Raw genomic sequence first — 26,170 nt, 5'->3', positions numbered from 1 at the left:
CCTCCAGAGGTCCGTTCCTAACCCAACCACCCTGTGATGTTTAGGGCAAGCACTGAGGGAGAGAAGGGCTGCTGTTGTTCTCAGGCCGTGCTAACGCTCTCCAGCACACCGCTCTGCAGGTGGGCACACACCGGTGCAGCCCCACACTCACGGGGCGATGGGGCACGGCCAGCACGGGCAGCAAAGCCAGGTGACTAGGCAGGGCTGAAAGCTCTCAGCCTTGCCCAGCCCAAACTCCCCTAGCCCAGGGCAGGCAGCCGCCCGCCCGGAGGAACGTGTCACCTCACCACCGCCCCTCCCGCCGCCGGTTACCAGCCACCCGTGCCACGCACCCCGCGTGACCAGCGGCGGGGCGGGCGCAGGAGGGTAGCCTCGCTCCGGAGCGGCCACAGCCGGACGCCACACACCCACGGAGGGAAAGCTGAGCACCGCATCCCCTCTCCTGCCCGCCCTCGTCCGCCTGAGGAGCCGCGGGACGCGAGGGGGCGGGGCGGGACCAGGCGCGGCACCTCCCCCCGCGGGAGGGGCGGGGCTCCTCTCCTTTGCGCCATGATGAACAAATGACCTCGCGGGGAATGAAATTTAAGTTCCACCGGGGGGAGAGAGTTCTCTGCTTCGAGCCCGACCCCACCAAGGCCAAAGTGCTCTATGATGCCAAGGTGACACACCCCACCCCTTCTCCCCCCACCCCGCGCGCGCGACCCTGCCCTCCCTCCCACTCACACCCCCCCCCTCCCCCCCCCGCTTCGCCCCGCCGACCGGGCAGGAGGGAGCGCGGGGGGGCGGGGCCGGTGCGGAGCCCGGCCCGCCGCCGTTGCTGCCGTTAACGCTCCCCGCTGGGCACTGCGCGCGCGTGGTGAAGTGGTTGCGGCGGCTCCGCCACGAGCACTTGTTTTAGGAAGGGGGTATGCTGGACCACGGTGGGGGTGCAAGCGAAGAGGCTGTGCGGCTGGGAGACAAAGCCAGGAGGTGCCCGTCTCCGCTGGGCCTTTTTTCCCCCGCCTCCAGCCCTTGTGCCGCTGTCATCGTCCCCACCCATGCACTTCAGCCCGGCCCCCCGGCGGGGCTTGGATCTTTTCCCCTACACGCACCGGCCCCTCCACTGCGGGGGTGGGGTGGGGAGGGGGGGTGCGCGTAGCAGCTGCCTACGAGCCTCTGGGCCTTCCCCCAGTGGGGTAGAGGGGTCCTGCTGCCCGGGTGACTGAAGAGGCGATGCAGCCCAGGCCATCGGGGCCTTGCTCTCACCTCGGGTAGAGAGCGGAGCTGCCCAGGGGCTCTGGAAGGGACGGAGCCGGTTCCCGCTTTCCGTTCTCGGCTGAGCACCTGCAAAGTAATTCTGAAGTCTTATTTTAATCCCTGCATTTTTGTAGCGGAACGTGATTTATACCCCCTCCCTGCTCTCCAACTCTTAGAACCTGCCCTTCTGCCTTTCAGAAGGGTTTGAATAGTACAGGTGGTACAGGAGAATATACAGAAATATGATAGCAAGCAGAGAGTGGTGGACCATAGGTGTTGCAGTAGGAGGTGACTGACTCACCTGGGTCTGGCCTTAAGAATAGTGATAGTAATTGTGGAGCTTGATGTTAATGTTGTTTTGGGGTGTCAGTGGGACATGACATAATTTTTTAATGCTGTGTCATCTGTATCTAGTTTGGAAACAGAGTTCTGGGTTTGCTTTGGTTTGTTACAGAGAAGGGTGAAAAGGGGTACTGCAACTGGATTCCTGACCAAATTCAGTACTTTTTGCTGCAAGTTTTCTAGTTGTGTAGTTTGCTAGTGTTTGTCAAGCATCTTTAAGCAGGAGCTTCACCTTCCTGTAATATTTTGGCCTGCCCTTTTGTTTGTACACATATTCCTGTGTTCTGACCACCCCAACAGCTTTAATTGCCAGCCCTAGAGGTAACTTGAGTGCAAAAAATAATAGCATATTTTCTTCTTTACTTTCAAATACCCCAGACTCCAGCATAACTGTCCTTTGCATCATCAATAGTTCTGAAAATCTGGATTCCCAAATTAAAACAATACTGTAGCCTAACTGCTGAGCACATATATGGTCTATCAGAGCGATTCAGTTGCAGGCAGAATGATTCCTTTGTTATTACTAGTCCTGATACTCTCCTTGATTATCCACCTGAAATGTCTTTTTCTTGGGAGGTGCAGACCCTTTCAGACTGGCCCATTTTATATGTGTGAAAGAGAGGGAGAAAACAAAGGCTCAGATATTCACAAAGCCTTTTGATGATTTGTGACTAAGATTCTGTTTTGTTCAAGATAGAACAGCATTTCTGAGGTTTATATATTAGAACAGGAGTGTCAAACTAATTTTCACCAGGGACCACATCAGCCTCGCGGTTGCCTTCAAAGGGCCAAAGGTAATTTCAGGACTGTACTACTCCTATATTTACGCAGTCCTGAAATTACCTTCGGCCCTTTGAAGGCAACCGCGAGGCTGATGTGGTCCCTGGTGAAAATGTTTGACACCCCTGTATTAGAGCTATGTTGTCTCCTGCTTTGAGGGTGTGAAGACACAGCACATTGGAGAGAACATTAGTAGCCCAGATGTATATCTGGATATCTATATTGTGGTACTGCATTGTTTTGCATTTCCCTTTGTCTGTCTTGAGAGCATGGGATATTATAGAACAGGACTAAGATGGTTAGCAGTCCCTAACCTTACAAGCGCTCAACAAAAAGCTAGTTTTTCTAACCATTTAGAATAATCTATATCTTCTACTCATATCAATCTTCACTGGCAAAATTATAGGTATATTTCATTTCTGCACATATTTTTACAAAATTGTGCATAAATTCCTTAGGTACTGTAAAGCTCACTTTTTCTCAAGCTTTTTAATACATACTGTTCAATTTTGTTTCAGATTGTTGATATTGTTGTTGGAAAAGATGAGAAAGGCAGGAAGATTCCAGAATATCTGATCCATTTTAACGGTTGGAACAGAAGGTGAGAGCCTAAATACACCTTTTCAGTTCTTCCATTTCTTCGATTTTATTCTGCAAATAAAAGCACTGCACAGAATATCAAAGGACTGTGATGTTTGTGTGAATATTTTTGTTTTTGTGAATGACCCTAATATACTTGCTCATGTTGACACATTGGTATGTATTCATAAATTTCAGTGCATCGGTTTGAGAGCCATGAGTTTAAACTTTATGGGCTACCTGTCTTCGCCGTATACTTGTGGCTGCTAGGTTTCAATTAATAAAAGGAGTTCATACTTCATTAAATCTAGACCTGGACTGTTTGGTTGTCAAGGCCAGTACATGAGTGCAGTCTCTGACAGTGATCTACAACATGTGTTGGTGCTTACAAACATTTATTGCTTGTCAAGGTTTGAGAGATTTTAAATGGCAACACAAGAATTGAGGCCATGTGAATACAAGCAGATGCAAACCTTTTGATGTAGATGTTGCTTTTGAATGGTATTAAGAGAGTGCTTTTTAGACTTAATGTATATTACTTCATTAGTATTTATGAGTGGCGTATATTTATGGCTGTTAATAATTTTCTGTTGACCAATCCTTAGCTGGGATAGATGGGCAGCTGAAGATCATGTTCTTCGTGATACAGACGAAAACCGCAGATTACAGCGTAAATTGGCACGGAAGGCTGTGGCTCGCATGTAAGAAATCCTTTTGGTCTCAAAATGAATTAGATTCATTTTCAGATTCAAACAGATACATCCAGGTTCTACAAGTGAACTTGAGCTCATGCTGTAGGTGGTAGATATCTACCCAGTATCGTCAGTGCATTCTAAGGTAGATACCTATATATTGTTATTAAACAACACTCTACATGACTAACACTTAAAGTTATTCTTAACTATTGCTGTGAAATGCCCATGTATTGGATCTACATCTTCCCAAAGACATGTACTTGAAAAATAACTTAGGAAAACCTGAAGTGTTTTTCAGTCATAGGCAATACGCTAATATTGGTTGGCCATGGATTGAGGATCTGCTTGAGAACATGAATATGATGTAATGTATAGACATGAAGGTATCCACTCTCAAATAAGCATTGTTCAACTTATTTCAACATCAATTAATGAAAATAATGGAGCTGGGTCTCTTTAGTTTGGAGAAGAGGAGGCTAAGGGAGGGACCTTATTAATGTCTATAAGTATATAAAAGGTGAGTGCCATGAGGATGGAGCCAGGCTCTTCTTGGTGGCAAACAATGATAGGACAAGGGGTAATGGGATCAAGCTGGAACACAGGAGGTTCCACTTAAATTTGAGAAGAAACTTCTTCTCAGTGAGGGTGATGGAGCACTGGAACAGGCTGCCCAGGGAGGTTGTGGAGTCTCCTTCCCTGGAGACATTCAGAACCCACCTGGACATGTTCCTGTGTGACCTCACCTAGGTGTTCCTGCTCTGGCAGGGGGATTGGACTAGATGATCTTCTGAGGTCCCTTCCAGTCCCAAACATACTGTGATACTGTGTGATACCTTTCCTGTGCATTTGCATGTAATGTAATTATGTGGGATAACCAAATAATATTAGCCAAATTTCAGTGAACTATTTTGTGTTCTGCAGGAGAAGAAAGGGAAGAAAGAAGAGACGTTGCAGGTTGCCTGGTGTTGACTCTGTATTAAAAAGCCTTCCTGCTGAAGAAAATGACGAGAGTAGTGAAAACTGTGAGCTTGTTTTCATTCTTTCATAACTGGCATGGTGCCTTTAACTTTTTGAGCTGAGGTTACAATGCATGCTCTAAATTCCTATTGGGATGACACAGGAGTATCGCGGTCCTGTTTGAAATGTACAGAGGCAGTCATAGGAAGAGTGAGCACTATGTTTCATGCCAGGCAGCTATTAAGTTATCTCCTTTCTTCTTGTGTTCCAGAGACTTTTGCTTGTGTCATTTCCGCTCAACTGTTCTAATCAGTGATTTCAGAGCTTAATGCTGCTTTGTTTAGTGAAAAAATAATAGTGCAAGAAGCCCTCGGTTTTCTTTGTTTGATGATAGGGAACAAGACACTTTTCCTGCTAGTGTTTCTACCTATTTTGGGGGGCAATAAAATTTTCTTTTTGCCCAGTCTACCTGGCACCATGGTCTGTTTCTTGTCAGCTGACTGGCTGACTTCACTTTCAAGCCAGCTCTTTCGTTTAATAGTATTTTTCTTTGTAGCTTGAAAACCAGCAGGAACACTGGCTGGCACTTAACTGATGTTCTGGCAACTGTCGCTGCACAGATCCAGACCTTCTGATTGAATGATTAATACGTTAATCCCCTGTTCAGAACTAAAGTCCAATATAAACTGGAAAGGTCTGTGAGTGTTAAGATAAGAAGGGGGCTTTTTAAAGTGGATGTTTTTCAGTTAGAGAGGGTACAAGAATACTTCCTTTAAACTTCTTGTCTTACATACTTTAGAAGTTTGTAGTGTGCTATAAATAATACCTGTGTGTTTAATTAAATTAGAGTTATTAATCCTGATTAGATATGACAAGGTAGTTGTGGTTGTGTTGTTGTTTTGGTTTGTTTTTTTGTGCTTAGAGGCCTGAAATTGTCCTTAACCTCTGCAATGTACTAATGCGAGATAAATATGTGAAATCTCTTTTACACAGCTATAAGTAGTTCTTCTTCTGATGACAGTGATGAAGGAACAGATGAAGAAATAAAAAGTGAAGAAAGTGACTTAGAAGAGAGGACAGAAATGGTATATTCATGAGCTCCTTAATAGAATTTAAACGAGTATTTGAAACTCTGGAAAAAATTGAAGTAGTTGAAATATAGGCTACAGCTGGTTATTTAGCTGGAATTAAAAGTATAATTTTCTTATTCCTTACTGTCGTTGAGTTTTTGAAAATTATAGATATGTCATATTCTTTTCCTCTCTTTCTACATGTAAGGCTTATGTGGAGAAAACTTAGCAAACTAGATTATATAGATTTGTGAGTGCTGTAAAATTTTACTGGTCTATGCAGGTTGGGCAAATCCTGTTATTGCAGTAGGATCTTCTTGACTCCTGTATTTTACTGTGAAATGGGCATGTCAACTCTGGTCTTAAACTGAAATGTGAAAGAGTGACTTCAAGAAAAAAACATGTATTTTGTCTACATTATTGGAAAGAAAGTACAGTGTAAACAGTTGTTCTGAAGATCTGAACTGCTGCAGTGTCTGTGATCTGAAGCAGCAAAACTTAACAAATTTCAGTTAATTCTTTTGTGTTAAATACTTCAGTGAATGCTAAATTAAAAAAAAAAATTACAGGTGACTTCAAAGCAGTATTGTTGAATTGCTTACAGTGAGACTACTATCCACTTAAATATTTACTCTGTTATTTTTACATGACAAAACTTGATGGTTATACTGTGTCTTGACTACTGAAGTTCTTTTTCACTAATATTTGTAAGCACAAGCAATATGTTGTTTCTTGCACTGGTCTATTGTAGAAAGAAGAACAAGACACTCACACAAAAAGGGACATGGAAGAAAGAGCAATAAGCATAGAAATTCCTGAAGTCTTGAAAAAGAAGCTTGAGGAGGACTGTTACTATATTAATAGAAGAAAACGGGTACGAAATAAAAGCTAGGAAATGAATGTGCATGGAGTGGATGGGGAGGGCATCCAGAAGTTCTTGCATAGAACAACTCCTGTTTTTTTTAAACTTTATTGCAAAGGTGAGCTTAGACAATATAAGGAAGAACAAGAAGAATGTAGGCAGCAGACTTCTCTATATCTGAAACAGTGACTTGTCATTGCATTTAAGAATGTAATATTTCAATACCCAATTGTGGTCTAGAGTGCAGATTGTTTTTTAAAACTGGAAATGTAGTAAGCTTGTTAACCTGACCATATCTTTCTTTCTCTAGATGTTTATGAAGGATTGATCAAAAATGCAGTTTAAGGGTTCAAATTAAGCACTCCTGAAATAACTTTGTGCAATAGAGACTTATTAAACTCGTCAGTACATTGCAAGCTCCTGTTTTATCTTGATTTACTAATTGTTTTTGTAAGACATTAATTTATTGTTTCTTTTTCAGCTAGTGAAGCTTCCTTGTCAGACAAATATAATAACCATCTTGGAGTCGTATGTAAAACATTTTGCTATTAATGCTGCTTTTTCAGCCAACGAAAGATCTCGCCACCATCAAATGACTCCGCATGCTAATATGAATCTTCATTATGTGCCACCAGAGAAGAAGTAAGTAATCTTTAGTCCAGTGCTATTGTCACAAGAAAAATGACCTTGCATTCAGTGTTCTGTTTCAAGGCAGTTCACTTCTGTGAGCTTATACTGTAATGTGTGTCTGTTTATGGGGCTGAAAGTATTTGACAGATGCCTGTAGTGTAGTAACACTGATGATTTGTTTATCAGTGAGAGAGTCCCTATAATCTAGAAAGTTATTATGCAAAGCATGAGTATTCCCTTTCGTCATGTAAGTTCTTGTGAATATTGTGACCCGTTTGGGAAGAATGTGTTGCTATTGTCTATGTGAGAATCTTTTGAGCACCGAGAGAGTATCTGATACGAGAATTCCCTGCTTAAATAAAACTGAACATGTTCAATTTTATGAAAGATAAAAAATTTATACAAACACCGATAGGGAACACCAAGTACAGTTGATGATTATGTTTTGTTTTGGTTTTTTTTAATTGACATATTGTCCTAAATCCGAGAGTCAGTATGTGGGGAAACTGTGTGTAGTAACACCAGTCCTGCTTATTAAAATTGATTGTCTTAGTGGCTGTTTTCTCAGCTGAGCTGTATATTCTTCTACCATGCTACAAATCCGAGTGTGTCAACCCTACATGTTTGCAGTATGGTGGATTTTTTTTGTGGTGTGGTTTGTTGTGTGCTTTTTTTTTTTTTCTCTCTCATGTTAAATATTTTCAATATTAGATGAGACTGCGTATTTATTTAAGTCTACACTGGGGGGAAATATTGTATTTTATCAAAGAAAAGTCTTGACTTTTGTTACCCTGTTCTGTTTTGATGGTGCATAGTTATGCTATTCCTTGCAATATTTTGGTGTATGTGAGTGTCTTGGTTTATACTGATGTCATTCATTATTTGACAGATCAATGATACTTTCTTTCTTTATAATATAATCTTCCAAACAAGAAGTTAGATGAGACGTGAGAAATAGGAATAGAAGGCTGCGTGCACATTGCTATTTTTAAAGATGTATGTTTGAGTGACTTCCTCAATAAAGAAGGTGCTTTACTATGGAAAATGTATAACTTCAGTGATCCACGAAGTAGGAGAGATTCAGCTGACAACTTTCTTATACTGCCCTTTCTACTCTGACATAGAAGGTAACTGACCTTCTGGGATGTCAGAATTTCTGCATGTGATAGTCCCCTGACTCAATTTATATAGTGTTGAAAAAAAAAAAAAGTAGTTTTAGCAGGTGGTATGGAATGGTTAATAGGAGGTATGTAATTTCTAACATGGGTCATTGTGGCAGAGTCAAATTGCTGTTACCGTACGCATATATGCACTTGAGACATGGGTGATGAATACCTTCGTAGAGGTGAGCTGGACTCAGTCTTTATGTTTCTCCTTGTACATCTACTCACCACTTGGCACTGTGTGTCTTTTACACAAGTCCAAAACTGAAATTCCTAGTAGCCTCTTGGTGTAGTGCTTTGGTTATCAGGAGCAGGCCATTGGAAACTGATCTCCAATGCAAATATATCTGTTGTTGTTGGTTCACTGGATATCTCTTAAGCACAGCCTTAACTACATCTTTGTGGCTATAAATCAAATTCTGCACATACCTTTTAGACAGAGATGCAATCTATTGAGTACTTACTCTTTCTGGCAGGTGCGTCTCCTTTGAGCCTAGTAAACTTCTAAAAACAAAATAATGCTTACGTGACAAAATAACTTTATTTACTGTAGATTTTATGAATCCAGTGAACAGTGATACAAGAAAACAAATGTATGATATTGTTTGACCTTATTAAGCAGACTTTTAAAATTTGTTTTTGTTTGAAGTTACCAACAGCATCATTGTCTCTTCAAGTATGCTTTTAATCATTCATCATTATTTAGTGACAAAGTCAGCATATCATAGTTAAGACATTAATGATCTGTATTAAAAGGAAATTTCCTACAACTACACTGAAAAATTTTGACATTGCAACTTTGAAATTCATAATCCTTTTTTCTCCAGTGTTGAGTTATGTAAAGAGATGGTGGATGGCCTGAGAATAACCTTTGACTTCACACTTCCGTTAATTTTGCTCTATCCTTATGAACAAGCTCAATTTAAGAAGGTGACTTCATCAAAATTCTTTCTTCCTATTAAAGAAAACTCAACAAATACTAACAGGTAGGTTGGGTATACAGAGTCCAATACTGCTTATCTCGTGGGGAAAATGCAATAGAATGTGGTTATGTGTTCAAAACAGGATGATTTCTCACAGACTTCGACTCTAAGATTGTCGTGATAAAATGTTGAACTTTTCTGTTAATTTGTTGCCTGAATTCAGAATTCTGCATTTATATCTGGTTAACTTCAGAAGGGGTTTGTACTGATGGATGTGGACTTATGTTGCAACTTTGTGGGGAGGAAAAAATTACATTGAAATGTAAATTCGTGTTCACGAACTTTTACATTTGAAAATAAATATGCTTCCACAAAATAGTATTTAAAAGAAGGCCTCATCACTTTGCTGGGTATTGGGAGGAGACTAATTTGAATAAGTATTATATTTAAGAAGGTCTGTAAAACTAGAAGGATCTCTTTTGGGGGAAGAGTCCTGATCTCTTCTGTAAAGCTACCTTTATTTCCTAGAAATCAGGAGGAACTTTCCCCAAGTCCTCCTCTGTTGAATCCACCAACGCCTCAGTCAACCGACAGCCAGCCCACAACAGGGGAGCCAGCCACCCCAAAGAGACGGAAGGCTGAACCTGAGATTCTGCAATCTCTGAGGCGTTCCACACGCCATAGCTCTAACTGCGACAGGTTATCAGAAAGCAGTGCTTCCCCGCAACCTAAGCGACGGCATCTTGAGACTCCAGCTTCTATGCCAAAGCTCTTCTTGCACCTGGAAAAAAGTAGGTTTTGCTCTTTAAATTGTTGCTCTGAACAAGATTTTAAGTCTTGTTCTTTAAGTCATCTACACTGTGAACTGAATGATTGAAGTAGGAATTCATGACTTTTGGTATCAATTATTTATCTCTGAAGCTTATACCAAAGGGAGAAATACAAAACAATATTCTCAGTACTTTGGTATTGTATCTCTCAACAGAATTGGAGGAGCTGCTTTTCTGTGCATCTGCTTTCGGGTAGCATTTATTGAATTCCAGTATTTAAGACTTTAAACATTTTGGCAGCAGACCTTGGTTGTGTTTAATGGCTTATAGTTCCATAAAACAGATTATAAAACTGATTTCTGATTTCTTTTGTTTGTTTTTCCTTCCCTTTTGAAGAAACCCCTGTCCATAGTGGATCATCTTCACCTATAACTTTGACTCCTAGCAAAGAGGGGAGTGCGGTTTTTACTGGCTTTGAGGGTAGAAGAAACAATGAATTGAATGAGGTAACAGATTTTTATGTTACTGTCCTAGATTCAATGATTTAAAGGTTTTATTGACCTCAGAGTAGGGCTATCTAAGAAAAGTTAATTTATTACTTATTTCATCTTTGATTTTGAAGTTCCGCACAGACTAAATTATTTATTGTGCTATAAACATTTAATAACCATTTTTTTCATGTCTTCTGTTTAGGTTTTGTCCTGGAAATTGATGCCAGAGCATTATCCACCAAGTGATCAACCGCCACCTCCCTCATATATCTATGGATCTCAACATTTGCTACGGATGTTTGGTAAACTGATGCAGAACTCTGTGCTGAATCAAAATTTTTCTTCCGCTTTGCCCCCTTTTGACCGTATCCATGTGATTTTCTATTTACTTTAGCTCATTGAGTTTTATATTGGAGAAGTATAAATTTTAATCTGTTTAAAACTTAGGCTGTTCATAAACTTGCTTGTCTCCTACTGGCTCTTTAGGCCTTTATTTAACAAAAATAAACAAAAGTTGCTTCCAATACACAATTAAATATCATTAAACCAAGCATTTACTTTCTCAGCATGTTTCTTTTTAGTAAGGTTTTGGAAGACCACTGGGCAGCTTGCAAAGAAAAGTGGAGGCTGCAGGGAGAAGACATTTTTATATTTTTCTTTTCTGTCTAGTGGATAAAAGTAGTTAGAATATGCTTTTAAAACAACAGGTGTAAACATTATTTCTCTTATTTACAGTAAAGCTACCAGAAATACTGGGGAAGATGTGCTTTCCTGACAAAAACCTAAAGGCTTTAGTAAAACACTTCGAAATGTTTCTGAGGTAATGTGACGCAATGTACCACAGAATTGTTTGCATTGTTACATAGATCTAAGTGTCCTGGGATGATAAAGGGTTTTAAAAATAAGATGTTAATTTTCTATAATTACAAGAATATGATAAAAATTAATATAAGATTTTAATAATAATTTGAATGAAGATTAATACAAGGTTTTTGATTCTGTAATTCAAATTGAAGGGAACCTGAACTCCCTACTTAAAGTTTTGATAAACACAGTGCTAGAGAACTGAAGTATGAAAGTTTATTGGCGAATATGTAGGGAATGACAAGTCTGACTTGGTCGAGAAGCATGTTTTGTAAAGAAATACAGACTCACTTGTTTTTGAGAGCATAATCTGAGAATTTTGGTGTTGCATTGGTATTAGCAGGGGTAGAAACTTGTGGTTTAAAACATGTTTTTAATAATGGTATTGGGTTTTTTGTGGGGGGGGTTGTTTTTTTGTTTTTTTGGGGTTTTGTTTGTTTGTTTTTGTTTGTTTGTTTGTTTGTTTTTAAATAAAAGTCTGTCCTAATGGAGCTTTAAACTGGAAGGTTTCTCTGTTACGCAATGCAGAGGCTTAATGACCATGGTGGCTCTGTGGCTGGTGTCAGTATGGTCATACCTGCACCATGGTCGGCTTTCTTTGTCAGATACTCTAGTTAATATCTCTGCATGACGTTGTAGTGGTAGTTAGATATCTAGTGTGGCACTGTATTGTGCAGTACCCATACAGTGGAAAAGAAATTTGCCGAGGAAAACTTACAGGAGAAAGTGCTGTAAGTGGTAAACATCTGGAACAAATGTGGAACTCTTAAGTGGCCACATTGTGAAAAGCAACATAATGTGGCACCTGTTAGAGAACAGGGAGACAAAAGCATTAAAATGCTTTTACTTTAATTGTTTGTTGAAAATAAAAGATGTCTCAAATGTCAAAGTTTCTACGATACAAATTTTTTCTCTAGAAGCATTTAATTTTTAAGTTTTACTGGTTCCATTTACATCTCTGTTTTGTCAGATCCTTGTTAGTATCCAAAGTTAAACAGGACAGAATTAGTGCTTACTGTGGAAAACCTATATTTGCTTGGAGTGAATACTATTTAGGGTGCTTAACTCACTGTGGATCAAATCAGTTTTTATCAGACCTCTGCCTGCTCGGATTCTTCTGTGTTGGTCAGAGCAGGCCTGTGCTCTTTAGCACCTTAGACACAGTTTTTTCATATCTATTCTACAAATGAGCTGTGGTGGAGTGGAATAGAGGGAAGGAGGAAGCATGTCCCCCACCCTCCATACAAACAGGGAGGTGATAAAACTGATAGTTCTAGCAGTGATATCCGTATGTGTCTTATTTTTCCTTCTCACTATCTTGTTGAAATGTGTAGTCATCTATAAAAAGAAATTTTTAAAAAGCAGAAGGTGTTTCCACATCAGTGTTTTTAGGTGGGATAGAACTGTGTTTTTGAAGCAAATCTGTCAGTAGTTCCCACTTGTCGTGCTTTGTGTTGCATTGCAGAGTGCTCTGAGTACACAAGCTGGATTCCTTTTGGAAAACACTTAACCAGAAATGTGCTTTAGTACTAGGGGGGATTCAGTTCTCAAGACTGAGCTACAACTGAACAAAAATGAACCCCCCAAGGGAAGCATAGTGTGGATATCACATATTTGGAACAACAAACATTCAAGGGCTGTGTATTTTTTCAAGTAGTTTTCTAAGCCAGCATCATGTATGTTTTGCTGTTCTCAAGGTTTCTTTTCTATGCTGAAATAATGATTTCTATGGTTTTGTCAGAACTGGTCAAATTGAGAGCCTTCCTGAAAAAGATTCCAAGTTACAGTTACTGCTGTAGGAAACATTCAATCTTAGGTAGCTTTATCGTAAATATTCTTTTCCGACTTCTTAGACTACTTTCCTTAACAGATATGCTACTGTGTATTCAATGCAAATTATAGGTTGGTTGGTTTGTTTTCAACACGTATTTATGGGGCTTAAGGATGTCTTTCATTTGGGTGTTTCTTTTCCCATATGTCATTGGAAGTGGTCAAACAATTGTATTTTCTAGAAACTTGTTCAGACTTGATTTTTGTCACAGAAATACTTCTGCATTATCTGTTTCTCATCACAAAAGAAAATTGAGGCTGAGGTGACATCTTGTAGTGCTTCTTCAATTTTTACACTCTGTCCTTTCCTTTTTGGGAATGAAAGGATTATTGGATGTTTATTAAAAATATTTTCTGTCAGTTCTGTTCTGCCTTACCTTTTGAAAGGTAAGAACTGTCGTACATAGTCTACCTAATTTCTTTTAGTGAATTGCTCTGGAGTGACAAGCTGAAGTACTCTCCTTTTCTTTATTTTTCTAATAGGAGACAAGGGATTGAAGCTGTTTCTGAATCTTTTTTGAATTCTTGTTGGAGTAGTACAAGCATAAGTATTTTATGTATTTTAAAATAAAACTTTCATGTAGTACACAACTGATTTAGTTCTGGCATAGATACTGATTTGATTTTGTATTATGATTTTATGGGTAAAATTTACAGTTTGATTTAATATTTGTATTATTAATCTGATGTGGGCTGGGAAACTGAGACTTATTTAATATAACACTTTGTCTAGAAGCTTGTTTTATTCAGTTTACCCATTACTTGATAGATGCATTAAATTCACTTTGAGATGCTACATGGGAAATATTTTCCAGTCATGCCTCCAGACTGCTGCTAGGCAAGATTGATCTCAGTTTCCCAGACAACATGTATTTTTAAGGTATATATGAAATACATCTTTTTGAGTTTCACATTAAATAGAAGCTGTACTCTCTGTGCTTAGTGCAGCTTTCTACAACTGTGCATAATGAAAATTTCTTCATGGAGAACATGAAAGTTGATTTCTCAATTATAGAATTTGCAGGAGAAAATTAGTTTCTCAAGAAGAAAACTCTTAGTCTTCACTTTGAACTGTTTAGCTCCAAAATAATATGTAATACTTGCAGAATAATAACAGTCTGAAGTAGATGTGACAAACTTGCCAGTTGGTTTCACTGAATTTCGCTTACAGTTTGAGTTTAGTCTTCAGGAGCAAACAGTGGAAGCCAACACGGTAACTAGTGCCTACTGACTGGTAATCTTACTAGCAAAGGACCCCTGATTAAATCCCTGCCTGTGAATAGTTTTTGAGATAAAGTATTGCCTCTTAACTAATTCCATTGTTTCAGCCATATTTTTAATAAAATGCTCTATGTGCTGTATTTTATGCCTTCTCTGTATTGTGAGGTGCTTAGTGTGCCTTTAGAGGCTGCTTGAGTGAAGAGAAATAAACTGGCAGCTGCTTGCCTATCTTGTTTTGCTGTTGATTTGAACATAACCTTGACTTGGAAAACTGGTTTGGGATCAGAGGGGTCACTTCTTAGGACTGTTGACCAGTATGAGATACTTAATAGTGAAGAGAATGTAATATGTCTGGTTTTAGAATAGCAAGACACATGTGTCCAGGCAATGTCATTTGCATTTTAGGAGAAAAAGCAAATAAAAATGGTAAAGCACTTCAGAAAGCCATAGGTATTTTGACTTTCATGAAATACGGAAGAATGAGTAAGTGATTAAATACTTCTAAAATAATGCTACTAAAATTTCGAATCCAGATGAGGCTGATGTGTGATATTTCAGATATTTCAGATGGAGAACTTATTAATGGTGGAAGACTTAGTTGGGGTTTTTTTTCCTTTTTTTTTTTTGTGTGTGTGTGGTTTTTTTGTTTTGTTTGTTTTTAAAAACCTACTGATATTTCAAACTTGCCATATTCTGTAAGTTGTCGCTTTCATTTTAGATCTCTTCTTCCCCCTGATGTTTTACAACCTGCTTGTATCTATTGTGCCTCTGTGCTCCATGAGTGGAAAAGTATTTTAATACTGTTAAGTATTTTGTGAGAAGAAAACCAAAACAGAATGTGACCAAATTAGAGAACTGTGATAATAAAACGTGTATATAGGAAGATGAGAAGTTGGTTGAAGTCACCTTAAGGAATAGATCTCTGGTTTTGATAGCACAACATTTTTTGTGTGTAGTAATTTCATTATATGTATTTGCAGTAGTCAATTATGACCACTAGTCTGTGCTGATGTGCAATTAATGAGAGGTTATTAGTGGCTTTCTGAGAACAAAAAAATAAAGTATTGCGCATGGTGAATGGAACAGAAAACATCTTCATTTAGGTGAATTCCTTTGACGTGGTTCTTGAGACACTGGGTATCAGAATAAGCATCTGAAACTTTTCATTTATTAATCTACAAGTGACATTTCTTTTGATGAGGTGATTCAAAGAGTTAAGACCCATCATGCTCTTTAAACAAATTCTGTTAGATAGATCATTACGTTTGCCTTTCAAACAACATCTAGCCCAGACCACTAATCTCATCAAAGCATCTGCTTACCTTCTAGAACTCAGAGCTGTAGCAAAAGTAAGATGTCACCTTCCTGGAAACTTTTCCTTTTAACTCTGTATTCTTATAGCTTTATGGCTGAGGTTATCCTTCATAATTTTCACACTTTTCAGGCCATCCCCGACTTTGCTCTCGTGGTGGTAGCTGATGTTTAGAAGAGTGGTTTTCTTTATGTGGAGACTGTTCAGGTAATAGGTTGTGTTGCCACTGTCAAGACAAGAACATTTAAGCTACCAGATGATGCTTTTATAACTCATTAATTCAGTGACTCTGAAAAATGTTCCTGAGGTGGATATGTCAAGTGGCTTTTTAATGTGGATAGCGCTAGTTCTGTGCCTCTCTTTGGTAGATCTGCTTGCATAACTCTCAGCCAGATGGTAGTATATTTTGAGGTTATTGCTTGGAGTCACCTGAGGTAAGCTTGCTTATGGACTGCTACAGGTGAAGATCAGAACATTAGGAATTCATCAAGCCAGGTTGCTCATGTGTCTGTTTCCCTTGTCTCCATCCCCTCTAGTCCTTTCTGAAATGTTGCTCTTCTAGGAACCTGTGGTAGAGAGGGAAATAGCTGCATTGTGTCCCATTACCTCTGTGTTCTGGGCAGGAGTATAAAGCATAAGTATTTGGTCTTACATCAGGATGTCTGTGTGGACTGTGCAACTCAAAACTCAGTTGCTCATAAGCAGTTTCACTGTGTAGGTGTCTGCATATGAACTCTGTAAAAATTCCAAACATGAAAAAGGCAATAATGCAACAGGTGACTGAACTTATTAGATTTGTAAGTTTAAAGTAATTAAACAATTTCTGAATAACTAAATAGCACCGTGCTTTCTGATCTATAGCTGAACATTGGCTCTACTTGGTAAGTACAGCTCCCTCTGGTTTTAAATCTTGGCTTGTGACTTGCAGGTGCCAGTGATATTGATCTTTGTGCTATTTCGCCTTTTCCAAGAGCAAAGAGTTAGTGAAGTATCCAGTAGCATAGAGTCTTATGAGACTCCTAATGTTTCTGTGCCTGCTTTCTGCGCTGCAGTGTAGTTTGAATAGAAAGCAGCTTTAGAAGGGCCACTGCTCTTTGTATGCAAGTATACAAAGGATTGGGACACAAGCTGACCTTGTGTTCCTTTGCCTGTTTTCTCCTACTTCTCTGCAGAAAGTAATTTGTATCTGCTTGCTCTCAGGTGTTTTGCTTTTCATAACTCTTACATTAAGAACAGAGATATGTACATTTGACTGCGTGCGGGGCGGGGCGGGGGTTGTAGCTGTGCTACAAGCATCTCAGTTAAAATTTCTCATCTTTACCAGCTGTCACTTCAGCTTACAGTAAACTGGCATTTATGATTGATCTTAAACAGAACTCAGGAAATTTGTTAGAGAAAATGAACATGCTTGTCATTACTTGCCCTTAAAATTCTTGGAACTGTCAGCTACCCAATGTCCTCTACAGGTTCCTTTGTTTTATTGATTTTTTTTTTAAGACATCTGCCTTGTATGATCTAGCACGTGGTACTGTGTTTTACGGAATGTTAGCCAATGACACTAAGCAGTTGATTGGCCCTTGTATTTTGTACTCACTGTTTCTCTTGAAGTCATTAATACATGTTCGTGAAGAACTATTAATTAAATTCCATTTGTGGCTCATCTTAATCTTGTGCAATCTAACTAAGTTAGGCTTGAGTATCTTAAGTTTTAGGCCTTACCACAATCACTTCATACCAACCCCACATATCCCAGAAAGTAATTTGTAGCTAACTACAATCAGAGGTCCTAGCAGGTAATTTATTAGCTTCTCAGTTGCTATAATGTGTAGCGGTTTCCCTAAAGTGAAGTCTGTGTGTAGTGCAGATGAATGACATGTGACTAGGAGGATCTGATTGTGTGAATTGTTTCTGTTTCTTTTAATTTTCTAAGGGCTATCTCTAGCTCATCGTAGGGGGGGGAGCGGGGGGGGGGGAAGGCATTTTGTAAGACGTTAGAGCAATTTGTGGCCTTGTAAGCCTAGATAAGTAGGTGGTGAATGGTTTTGATGACAAGGGATAGTAAATCATTAAGTCATGTGATTCAGACAGCATATTAATCAAATATTGGTGGCTTTAATCTAGATTTGTCCTATTTATTTAGTTTAAAAAACCCCTTTTTTTTCTGTCTCATTGTTTTTTCAAAGTTTAACTAATTTGGATTCACTGTTCATTGCATTTTGTTCTTTCAGGGAAAAATATTGTATTTCACTGATGTTTTTATTTCGTTTATTTAAATGCCTTTATTTCTGTGAATAGGAAATTGATATTATGCATCTGTAACATGCTATGATTTAAAATGCGATATTTTTGATTTAGCAAAATAGTTTTCATTTTTTAAATTATCTCTTAACCTTAATTATTTAATCCTTTTTGGTTTTTGCTATTTAATAAAATTGGAAGCTTTTGTTGGACCTAATGAGAAACTACTATAGTACTAATACTTATAAACAAACAGAATGCTGAAGTATTTGATGCACTTAGAATTGTGTGAATGAAGACTGTGTGGAGCTTTAAATTTCCTTAGCTTGTAAACATCTGTTATGATATCTTATGTGGTGTCAGTTTGTGGCAGAGCCAGTTGGATCCTTGCTTTAAACACAAGAGAGACCTTTCTCCCTTTGTGCAGTATCTGCCCTAGCTGAATATTGGCAGAAATTATGTGCTTGATTAGGCACTATTACGGGTCACCTAATGGAGCCTTTTCTGCTCATTTCATTAGGTAATGTTTAAAAGCAAAAACAAGCTGCCATTTGATCTTCTGGAAGTGTGTTGGTTGTCCATCCTGTCCACTTGCATGTCTTAAACCTGAATCATTTACATCAGAAACCAGCTTAGGTCCCTCTATACTGTTAATTACAGAACTCCTATGAAATAAGCAAGTAGGGAGGAAGTTGACAAAGTGCCTTCTAGTTAAATGGTGACACATTGAAGGACTGATTTCTTCTTAAAAAAGCTTGTATTTCTCACTGCTTTTCCTGGAATTAGTAGGATTTAACCAGTTATTCTTCCAGTTTAGCACTTGTTTGATGCCCATGTTTAAGTACAAGGATTGTGTGTGGGGAAGAATCAATCTTTTTTCATTTACCTGTGGTTTTGTGTTGTAACCTTTCTGTGTGAGCTCCCAGCAATTAATATATTCCTGATTAAATTTAGATTGCATTATGTGGAAGATCTTGTTCATATTATTTGATGCTTTGGCTTTTTTAAGATCAAAGGACATGCCTGGTTCAGGCAGTGTAGCTGTGAGTGAGGTTGGAAAAATACTATGGTTTTAATTTCATTCACCTGTATCTTTTTTTTTTTTTTTTTTTTTTTTTTAATTTGGACTTTCTGTGTCCAGAATATTGGTTACACAAAACTGATATTTTTAACTTCCAGTACGAGGTCATCTCATTAGCTGGTAGTTCTTGAGAGAAACTGGATTCCGGTAATGACATTGTTTCCGGTTGTTTCCATTGCTTCTTACTCTAACTCAAACAGAGAACCTGTAGATAATATTTTGCCATGTTTGTTTGTATGTTGTGTGGTTTGTTTGTTTTTCTGAAGTATAACTTGATCGTGTATGAGAACTGTTTTGTCCCCATTTGTGTACCTGTTATCTTTGTATACAAAGGAAAAAGCAGAGATGATAGTTGTTTTAGCTATTTGTTACTGATGTTAGCAACAGCACTGCTTATTATTTTTGTTTGCAGTCCTAAACCAAAGAGTTGTGTGTTAGCAGAGCAGGAGGACATGATAAAATATTGAGTGCTTGGCTGTTTGCATAATATTTGAAGACCAACCCAGAGAAATTTGGAATTAGGGAACTGGATTTGCAAAGGATGCATCTTTGAGAGCTATACTTAGATGCTCATGAGGGGAGGAGACCCTAAATGCACAGGCACATGAAATACCAAATCGTAGCTTTACTTACTTAAAAGATCCAGTTTGACTTAAAGGTTACTGACTATTCGTGTAAGATACTGACATAGCTATGACTGAAAATCCTGGTTTTGACATAAAGCAAAATAGTATGTGGAGCAGGTGACTGACAGAAGTTGCGGAAAGATCTCTTTTCTTTTTTTCTTCTGTGGTAGTTCTTTGCATTCTTTTGAGTGTAGCTTCAACTTTTTTCTTTTTTAATTGAGCTTGAGCATTTTTTTAATGCTATTTGGATTTGAGAATGATAGGGCAAGACTGTATCTCACTATGTAAAACTTGTAAAAAATAGGGCAAGCCTTTTGTATGCCAAATTTAAAAGTGTAATAATTCTTAATTTCCAGGCAGTGGTTTTGCTGAGCTTAAAAATTAATTTGAAGACAGGTTTTCTCTTAAATGTTTCATGTTCTGTTCTTTTTTTGGTATGCTTTCTTCTCAGGTTTTTAGCAGAATACCATGATGATTTCTTCCCGGAATCTGCTTATGTAGCTGCATGTGAAGCCCACTACAGTACTAAAAATCCTCGAGCAATCTACTGAAGCTATTAATAAAGATTAAATCCTACTGTACATAGCCCGTGATAATGCTATTTTGCCACATGGCTACAAGATGAAGATGAAAAATGGATTAAAACAACTTCTGGAGTAGAAGAAATAGGGAAATATCTTCTGTGATGGTTGGATTACTTAGGGCTGGAGAACTTCTTTTCACAGATGTGTATAGACTGCATTGTGAGTTGCTTAAAGAATTGAATATGACTCTGACTCCAGATGCATGTTCTGACTTCTAATGCATAGGACTGCATAGGCCTGTTAAAGAAGAAAGGAGGCAAAAGCAGATGCATTAGCAACAGGACATTTTCTTGAAGGTAGATCACCATGGTGTGTTACATTTCAGCTCGACCTCTCCAGCCTGAGAAAAGACTTGACTACAGTTACATGAAGAGAATGCATAAGTGGTATCTTGTGGATTTTTTTTTTCTTTCCTCACAAGTTGCACTTCATTTCGTGGAACTGTCATGATAGAAAAGATTGCTTGAAGTAAAGGTGTCTTTGCTGTTTGGCTAGTGTGATGTCTGCATCAAGAATGACTTTGTTGTTTGGGTGAAAGACATGTTGCTTACTTTAAGTCTTGCAAAGTTGCATATACCTCTTTTCGCGGTAAGGCTGCTGGAGTTCCAAGGAGAACAGATGTTGCCAGTGATTCAACATTTACCTGGCAATAAATGATTTCCAGAGCCATTATGAAAAAACTGTTTTTCTACGAGTAAGCAGAGAAGTCAATAAAGTGATGGCAGTTTAACTGGCAAACACTTATTTTCTTAATAAAGTTCACAGTGGATGCTGTGTAAATGTGTGGTTTTGACTGTCTAAAATATCTTCTTTGTGCTTGATTAGTATTTTTGAGATTGCTAAGTGCACATATAAATGAGAGGTGGGACCATTGACAACACAGGGAGAGAAGCCCTTTGTGTATCATTAGGTTTTCTTCTGTAGACTTGAAGGATTTCTCTTTAGACAGTTTTAAACACTTGAGCTCTGGAAATAGGAACTCAGTGAGACCCGACTGAGTTCCTAGAAATCTAACAACACGTTCACTAGAAATCAATTGAAATATAATTATTGTCTTGATTGTCATCAAAACCTCATCTGTGACTTAGAATTCTGGCCTTCAGAATCCTCTGCTCTGTCAAGACAGACAGATTTTAAAAGCACTGGGAGAAAATAGGACTCAAGGCTCATAGACTACTGCATTAATCACTCTAATCCTTCTTAATTAAGAAAACTTGCATTAGAGCCCTTACCTGTAACACAAAACTCAACACATTCCTCTGAGATTTGCAGAAACTGGTAGTTAGGAGGAATCATCTTTCAAATGTAAATGGTAAGTATAGGCTAAGAAGCCAAAGAAAATCTGAAATCCACTGTTAACATTCATTGTCACTCACTTTTCAGGGTGTACTGGTGTGTTAAAGCTTTTGAACTGGAGAGGTAAGGATTACCTTGGTTTTAGCAATTAAGGTTCTGCTTTGTAGGAAAACTTCTATAAAGAGTCTGTTAAACAATATTTTACATGGACGCGTGCAGATTTTGTGATCATAATTTCTAAAGGTTGGAATGCAGTAGTACTACTCTTTTAAAATTTGTTTCTGTTGTACCAAAAAAGAAAGGTAAGCTTTAGTCTCTAGCGGAATGCAGATACCTCAAAATCCACGGGACAAAAATGTTTCATTTTAGGTTTAGACCCCGTCTGTCTAAAAAAAGACAATTCAACAAAATACTAATGACTGTATAGCAAGAGATATAATCTTGGAATACTGCCTGAAACTCCATCCTCAATCCTTTCTATTCCATGAGTGTTAAGAGTGTGTATAATATGGCAAATCTGGTTTTGTTCCACTGTTGGTACCTGTGCATATAAGGCAAATTAGGAACAGAGTTTAAACCTTAGTGTGTGACTGTGTTTAACTGTTAAAATGATAATTTTTGCATGTGAGGATTATTCATACTGTTGGTACTTCTCCATTGATACACTGTGATGCTTCTCAAAAGATGGGAGGGGTGGGGGGAAGTTCTAAAGGTCCAGTTAGTGTAGTCTTTATGTGAACAGACTTTTTTTGTGAAATTGAAGCTGCTATTGGATATCGTATTACAAAGTATCTTGCTCTCATAACAACCAAAAAGTCTTCCTCAAAAGTAGAACCCTTTGGTGCTTCTTTTAATTGACATGACTTCCTCAGATGTGATCTCTTTGAATCTTAAAAGTTTAGGTTTATATATTCAATTACAGTAATGTGCATCTTTGACATCCCCCTTCCCTACTGTCACTCTTCTTTTACTGCTTTCCTATTTTTATACGTTGTTAGTTTTAAGCTGAAGCAGTGCAAGAGACTTTCAAAATCTTGAACCAGGTTGCATATGAGGGTAATTTTTACTAGACTTAAAATATCTAGAGACCAGTGTCATTGCCAAAGTTCCCTTTGGATGGAATATTCAAGAACTGGTGTGGCTAGGGGAAACTTGGTGGTATAGTTGTGCTGCTGGTGTGAATATGTCATTCTTTGCATGTTCTTGACTGGTGAGATTTTTTGATGGGATTCATGTCCTTCTGAACGGATCAAAGAGGTTTCTGCACTTAGCTGTTTTTCATTCCCTGGTCATTGTTTGTAGAGCTACTCATATCAATGTTTTCCAACCTGGTTCAGTCAAAGTGGCTTAGGTTAGCTGAAGTAATGTGAAAAGCTGACTGAAGCAGGCTAGGGTGTGCTCACATGAGCCGATCTGCCAGTGGACTTCAGAGACAGCCTCCTGCAGAAGAGCTGAACAGGTGAACGGGCAGTAGCAGTTCATGCTGGCACAGCACTTTGCATAACTCGCATGCGCTCTGGTTGCAGATTATGAGTTCTCTGTTCATGTATTCGAGGCAATTATACCAGGGTAATTGTAGTGCATACTTAAACTGGTCAGTCTCTCTGAAGGCAAATACTTGCACTTGCCATCAAGAGCGGGCTGCTCCAACATAAGGTGTGGTGTAGGGCTTTGGATATGCCCATTCCTGGGAGAAGGCAGAGGAGAGCAATCGCAGCTTCGGGTTGGATGTGGGTAACGCAGCTGATGTGGTGTGTAAAGCCTGCTGCTGCTAAGTACCTGAGGTGCTCAGGCTGCACAAATAACTACTGATTTCAGTGCCTGCTCTGACTTTGTCAACGTGAAGGTACCTGAGTAGTGTGACACTGCCACAGGAGTATGAAAATTACTGTATGTAAAGTGTTTTACATAGATTGTAAATATTACCAAAGAAGGATGTGTTAACAGAATATAATGTTTTTTCATTTTATTCCTAATTTTAGGCTTTACTTTGTACCTCTGCTGCTTCAAAAAAAAAAATAATCGGACTATTCTTTCATGTGCACTATCTAGAGTTACTGCGTTGCCTTTGGTTTTGTTACTGTGTTGCTATGTTTTGCAAGCTCCTGTTTGGAAGCTCAGGCTTTCTCATGGTGCCGTGTTCCATTGGGGTGACGAAGGCAGATGTGACCAAGTGCTATCTTAAAGTATGTTCCATGTCCTGTTCTGAAACCCAGTTTATGCAGGTGTTAGGGTTTCCCATGGCATCTGGTGTGGGCCAACAGCCTGTGTGTGGTCAGCTGCTATGTCAGAAATGTTTAGTGGGAACTTGTTAAACAGTCATGTGGGATGACCTTGCTCTGGATTATGATGGTAGGAATGTTTGCAGTCAAAGAGGAAATAAAAAGCTGATTGGAAATAAAAAGCTGTTGCTGCTTTTCATGTTTGCATCATAAAAAGTATTATGAAGACATTTGGGAAGTACACTGGGGAGATTGTTATTGGAGTTAAGTTTTATATATATATATATGTTTATTAAATTCTTCATTTCTTGCAAATTATACATTTTCCGTTCTGCAATCTTAAGTATGTCTCCCAAAAGTATGTATACTGGGGTGGAAATAAGCTTTTCAGGGAAGTAGGCAATATGTGTGATCCTTATGTGTTACTTTTTCCATGCGAGACACGGAACCTGACGCACCAATGTGATGTTCACAGAGTTCGCTTTATTGTCGGACCAGGCTAGCTTTATAGCAAAGCTGCCCTGTCCATGCGCCTTACAGCAATGTGATTGGTTGTAACTCGTGCTATACAATAACGTGATAGGCTGCATGTACTGTCCACCCGCTCTGCACGCGTGTGGCCGGTGATTGCTCACTCATTGTTATCTTCTAATGGCGCTCCTTTAGTTTCTTTTGTCTCTGGCTTCACCTCTCAGCCAGGCTGGGACAACCCCATCCCCTTGGGGCACGGGGGGGCTTTGCCACTACACTTATGTGAGTCTCAAGCCTTTATTGTGGCAGTCAGCTGTACAAAAGCACATTGCTGGCAGCTCTCGGACAGGCAGCCATATCTTTACTTCTGGCCTGGTGCACGTTTAATCGCTTCTAACTTTTTGACCTGTTAACAGAGCTAGAAAGCAAGCTTGCACTTCGAAGCGCTTGAACTCTCTGAATACAGGGAGAAAATGCCAAATAGCTGCTATACAAGCATACTTAGGCCAAATGCATCAAGAGATATATTTTTGTCCAGTGTACTGTAGAATCTTTGTGGTATGAAGTGATTACATTTAATTGCATTAACAGGTCAAGTTACCTATTTATTTTTCTATGTCAATACATCTCAGTGTAGTGAGGTTCCCTGTAATGAGTTTCTAGGTGCTATGTTGTTTTCATATTGCGTTTGACCATAACTAGTACAACCTTTATGTGTTTACATAGTTAATTTTTTTTACTTACTTAAGAAAGAAAGAATTTGGAGGGACTTTCAGGTTTCTGTATAGCTGCATTGAGTTTTCTGTGGGAAATCAGTGAATACAGGTACCATACTTTGACAGTTAGAGGTACCAATGTGTGCTTCTTCCTCATTTTTTATGTTTTTTACTTCAAGAATGACAACCCAGCACCCCCTTCCACCTCCCACCCTCCCCCCCAACTCCCAAAACAAAGTTGGGAATATATATTGCCTCGGGAAAATGCTATCAACCATGACTGAGTGGCAGATGTAGATGCTTACTAAGATCTAACTTAATACATCCTCCCTGTTGCATGCATTATGTATTTTCCATTTCTAATTCATACAGCAGATGACTTCTTTGCATTAAGGCTAAGGATTATAGCAAGCTGAATAAAATCTGTGAAGTATAAATGTGCTCAAAAATAAAAAGGAGAAATCTGTTAAAAGAAAGGGGTGTGTGTGTGTGAAAAAAGATGTTGTTCCTCCTGTGTCAGTTAGGAGTGATCACTCACATCATATGAAGTGGATAAAATCATCAAAAGACAGTAAACAAACTGGTGATATGCAGATAGATATATCCCAGCACTAATACAAACCTTTGAAAGTGTCTGCTAAGGAATGGAGTAATTTCTCTGCCATTTTGTTGCTGAAAATGGTGGAAGATTTTGACTGAGAATGACTTTTTCTCTTACCAGTACAAGATATTGCCTTGGCTTCTGGGGAAAACAACCCAGGTATTAAAGTATTGAATCATACAATATGTTCATGGGGATATGTCAGTGCGATGCCAGAAAACAAAATGTGTTTATATAGCTAGAAATGTAGAGATAAATGTGTTTAGCTCCTGGCAAAATGAACAGCAGATGTTTCCATCACACCAGTAATGTAATGGTTGAGCCTTTAATATCTCCCGATGTTGAGTAGATGTTCAATTTATTAAACTTTTTCTAGTCTTTAATTATAAACTATTAATAATTACCAATCTAATAATTAAGTTATTAATCTTCAGACTGCTTGAAACAAATATAATCTCACAAGTACTTTCTTACTTGACTCTATTCTTTTATTGCTTGTATTTTTCTAGTAGTCTAGAAAATTACAAAAACGTGCTTCCTAGATTCATGGAAAGGAGAAGAATGGTTCTGACTCAAACTAAGCATGTTGCACACAGTTTTCTTAAGTGTT

General features: G+C 38.7%; 1 protein-coding gene across 1 annotated transcript; it reads left to right on the top strand.

The window, feature by feature from the left end:
- The first annotated feature begins 407 nt into the window (after nt 1-407).
- On the top strand, nt 408-21,034 carry MSL3 (MSL complex subunit 3). Its single transcript, XM_065856532.2, has 13 exons — nt 408-659; nt 2,877-2,959; nt 3,543-3,638; nt 4,554-4,654; nt 5,583-5,674; nt 6,411-6,533; nt 7,003-7,163; nt 9,142-9,300; nt 9,766-10,028; nt 10,404-10,513; nt 10,701-10,800; nt 11,234-11,318; nt 20,122-21,034. Exons 1-13 carry the CDS (start codon nt 561-563, stop codon nt 20,219-20,221), a joined length of 1,572 nt encoding a protein of 523 aa, XP_065712604.1. The 5' UTR covers nt 408-560; the 3' UTR covers nt 20,222-21,034.
- Nucleotides 21,035-26,170: the final 5,136 nt, after the last annotated feature.

The sequence above is a fragment of the Patagioenas fasciata genome, chromosome 1 (assembly GCF_037038585.1).
Source record: "Patagioenas fasciata isolate bPatFas1 chromosome 1, bPatFas1.hap1, whole genome shotgun sequence".
In the NCBI taxonomy this organism is placed as follows: domain Eukaryota; kingdom Metazoa; phylum Chordata; class Aves; order Columbiformes; family Columbidae; genus Patagioenas; species Patagioenas fasciata.
This window is presented reverse-complemented; position numbering and strand designations above follow the sequence as displayed.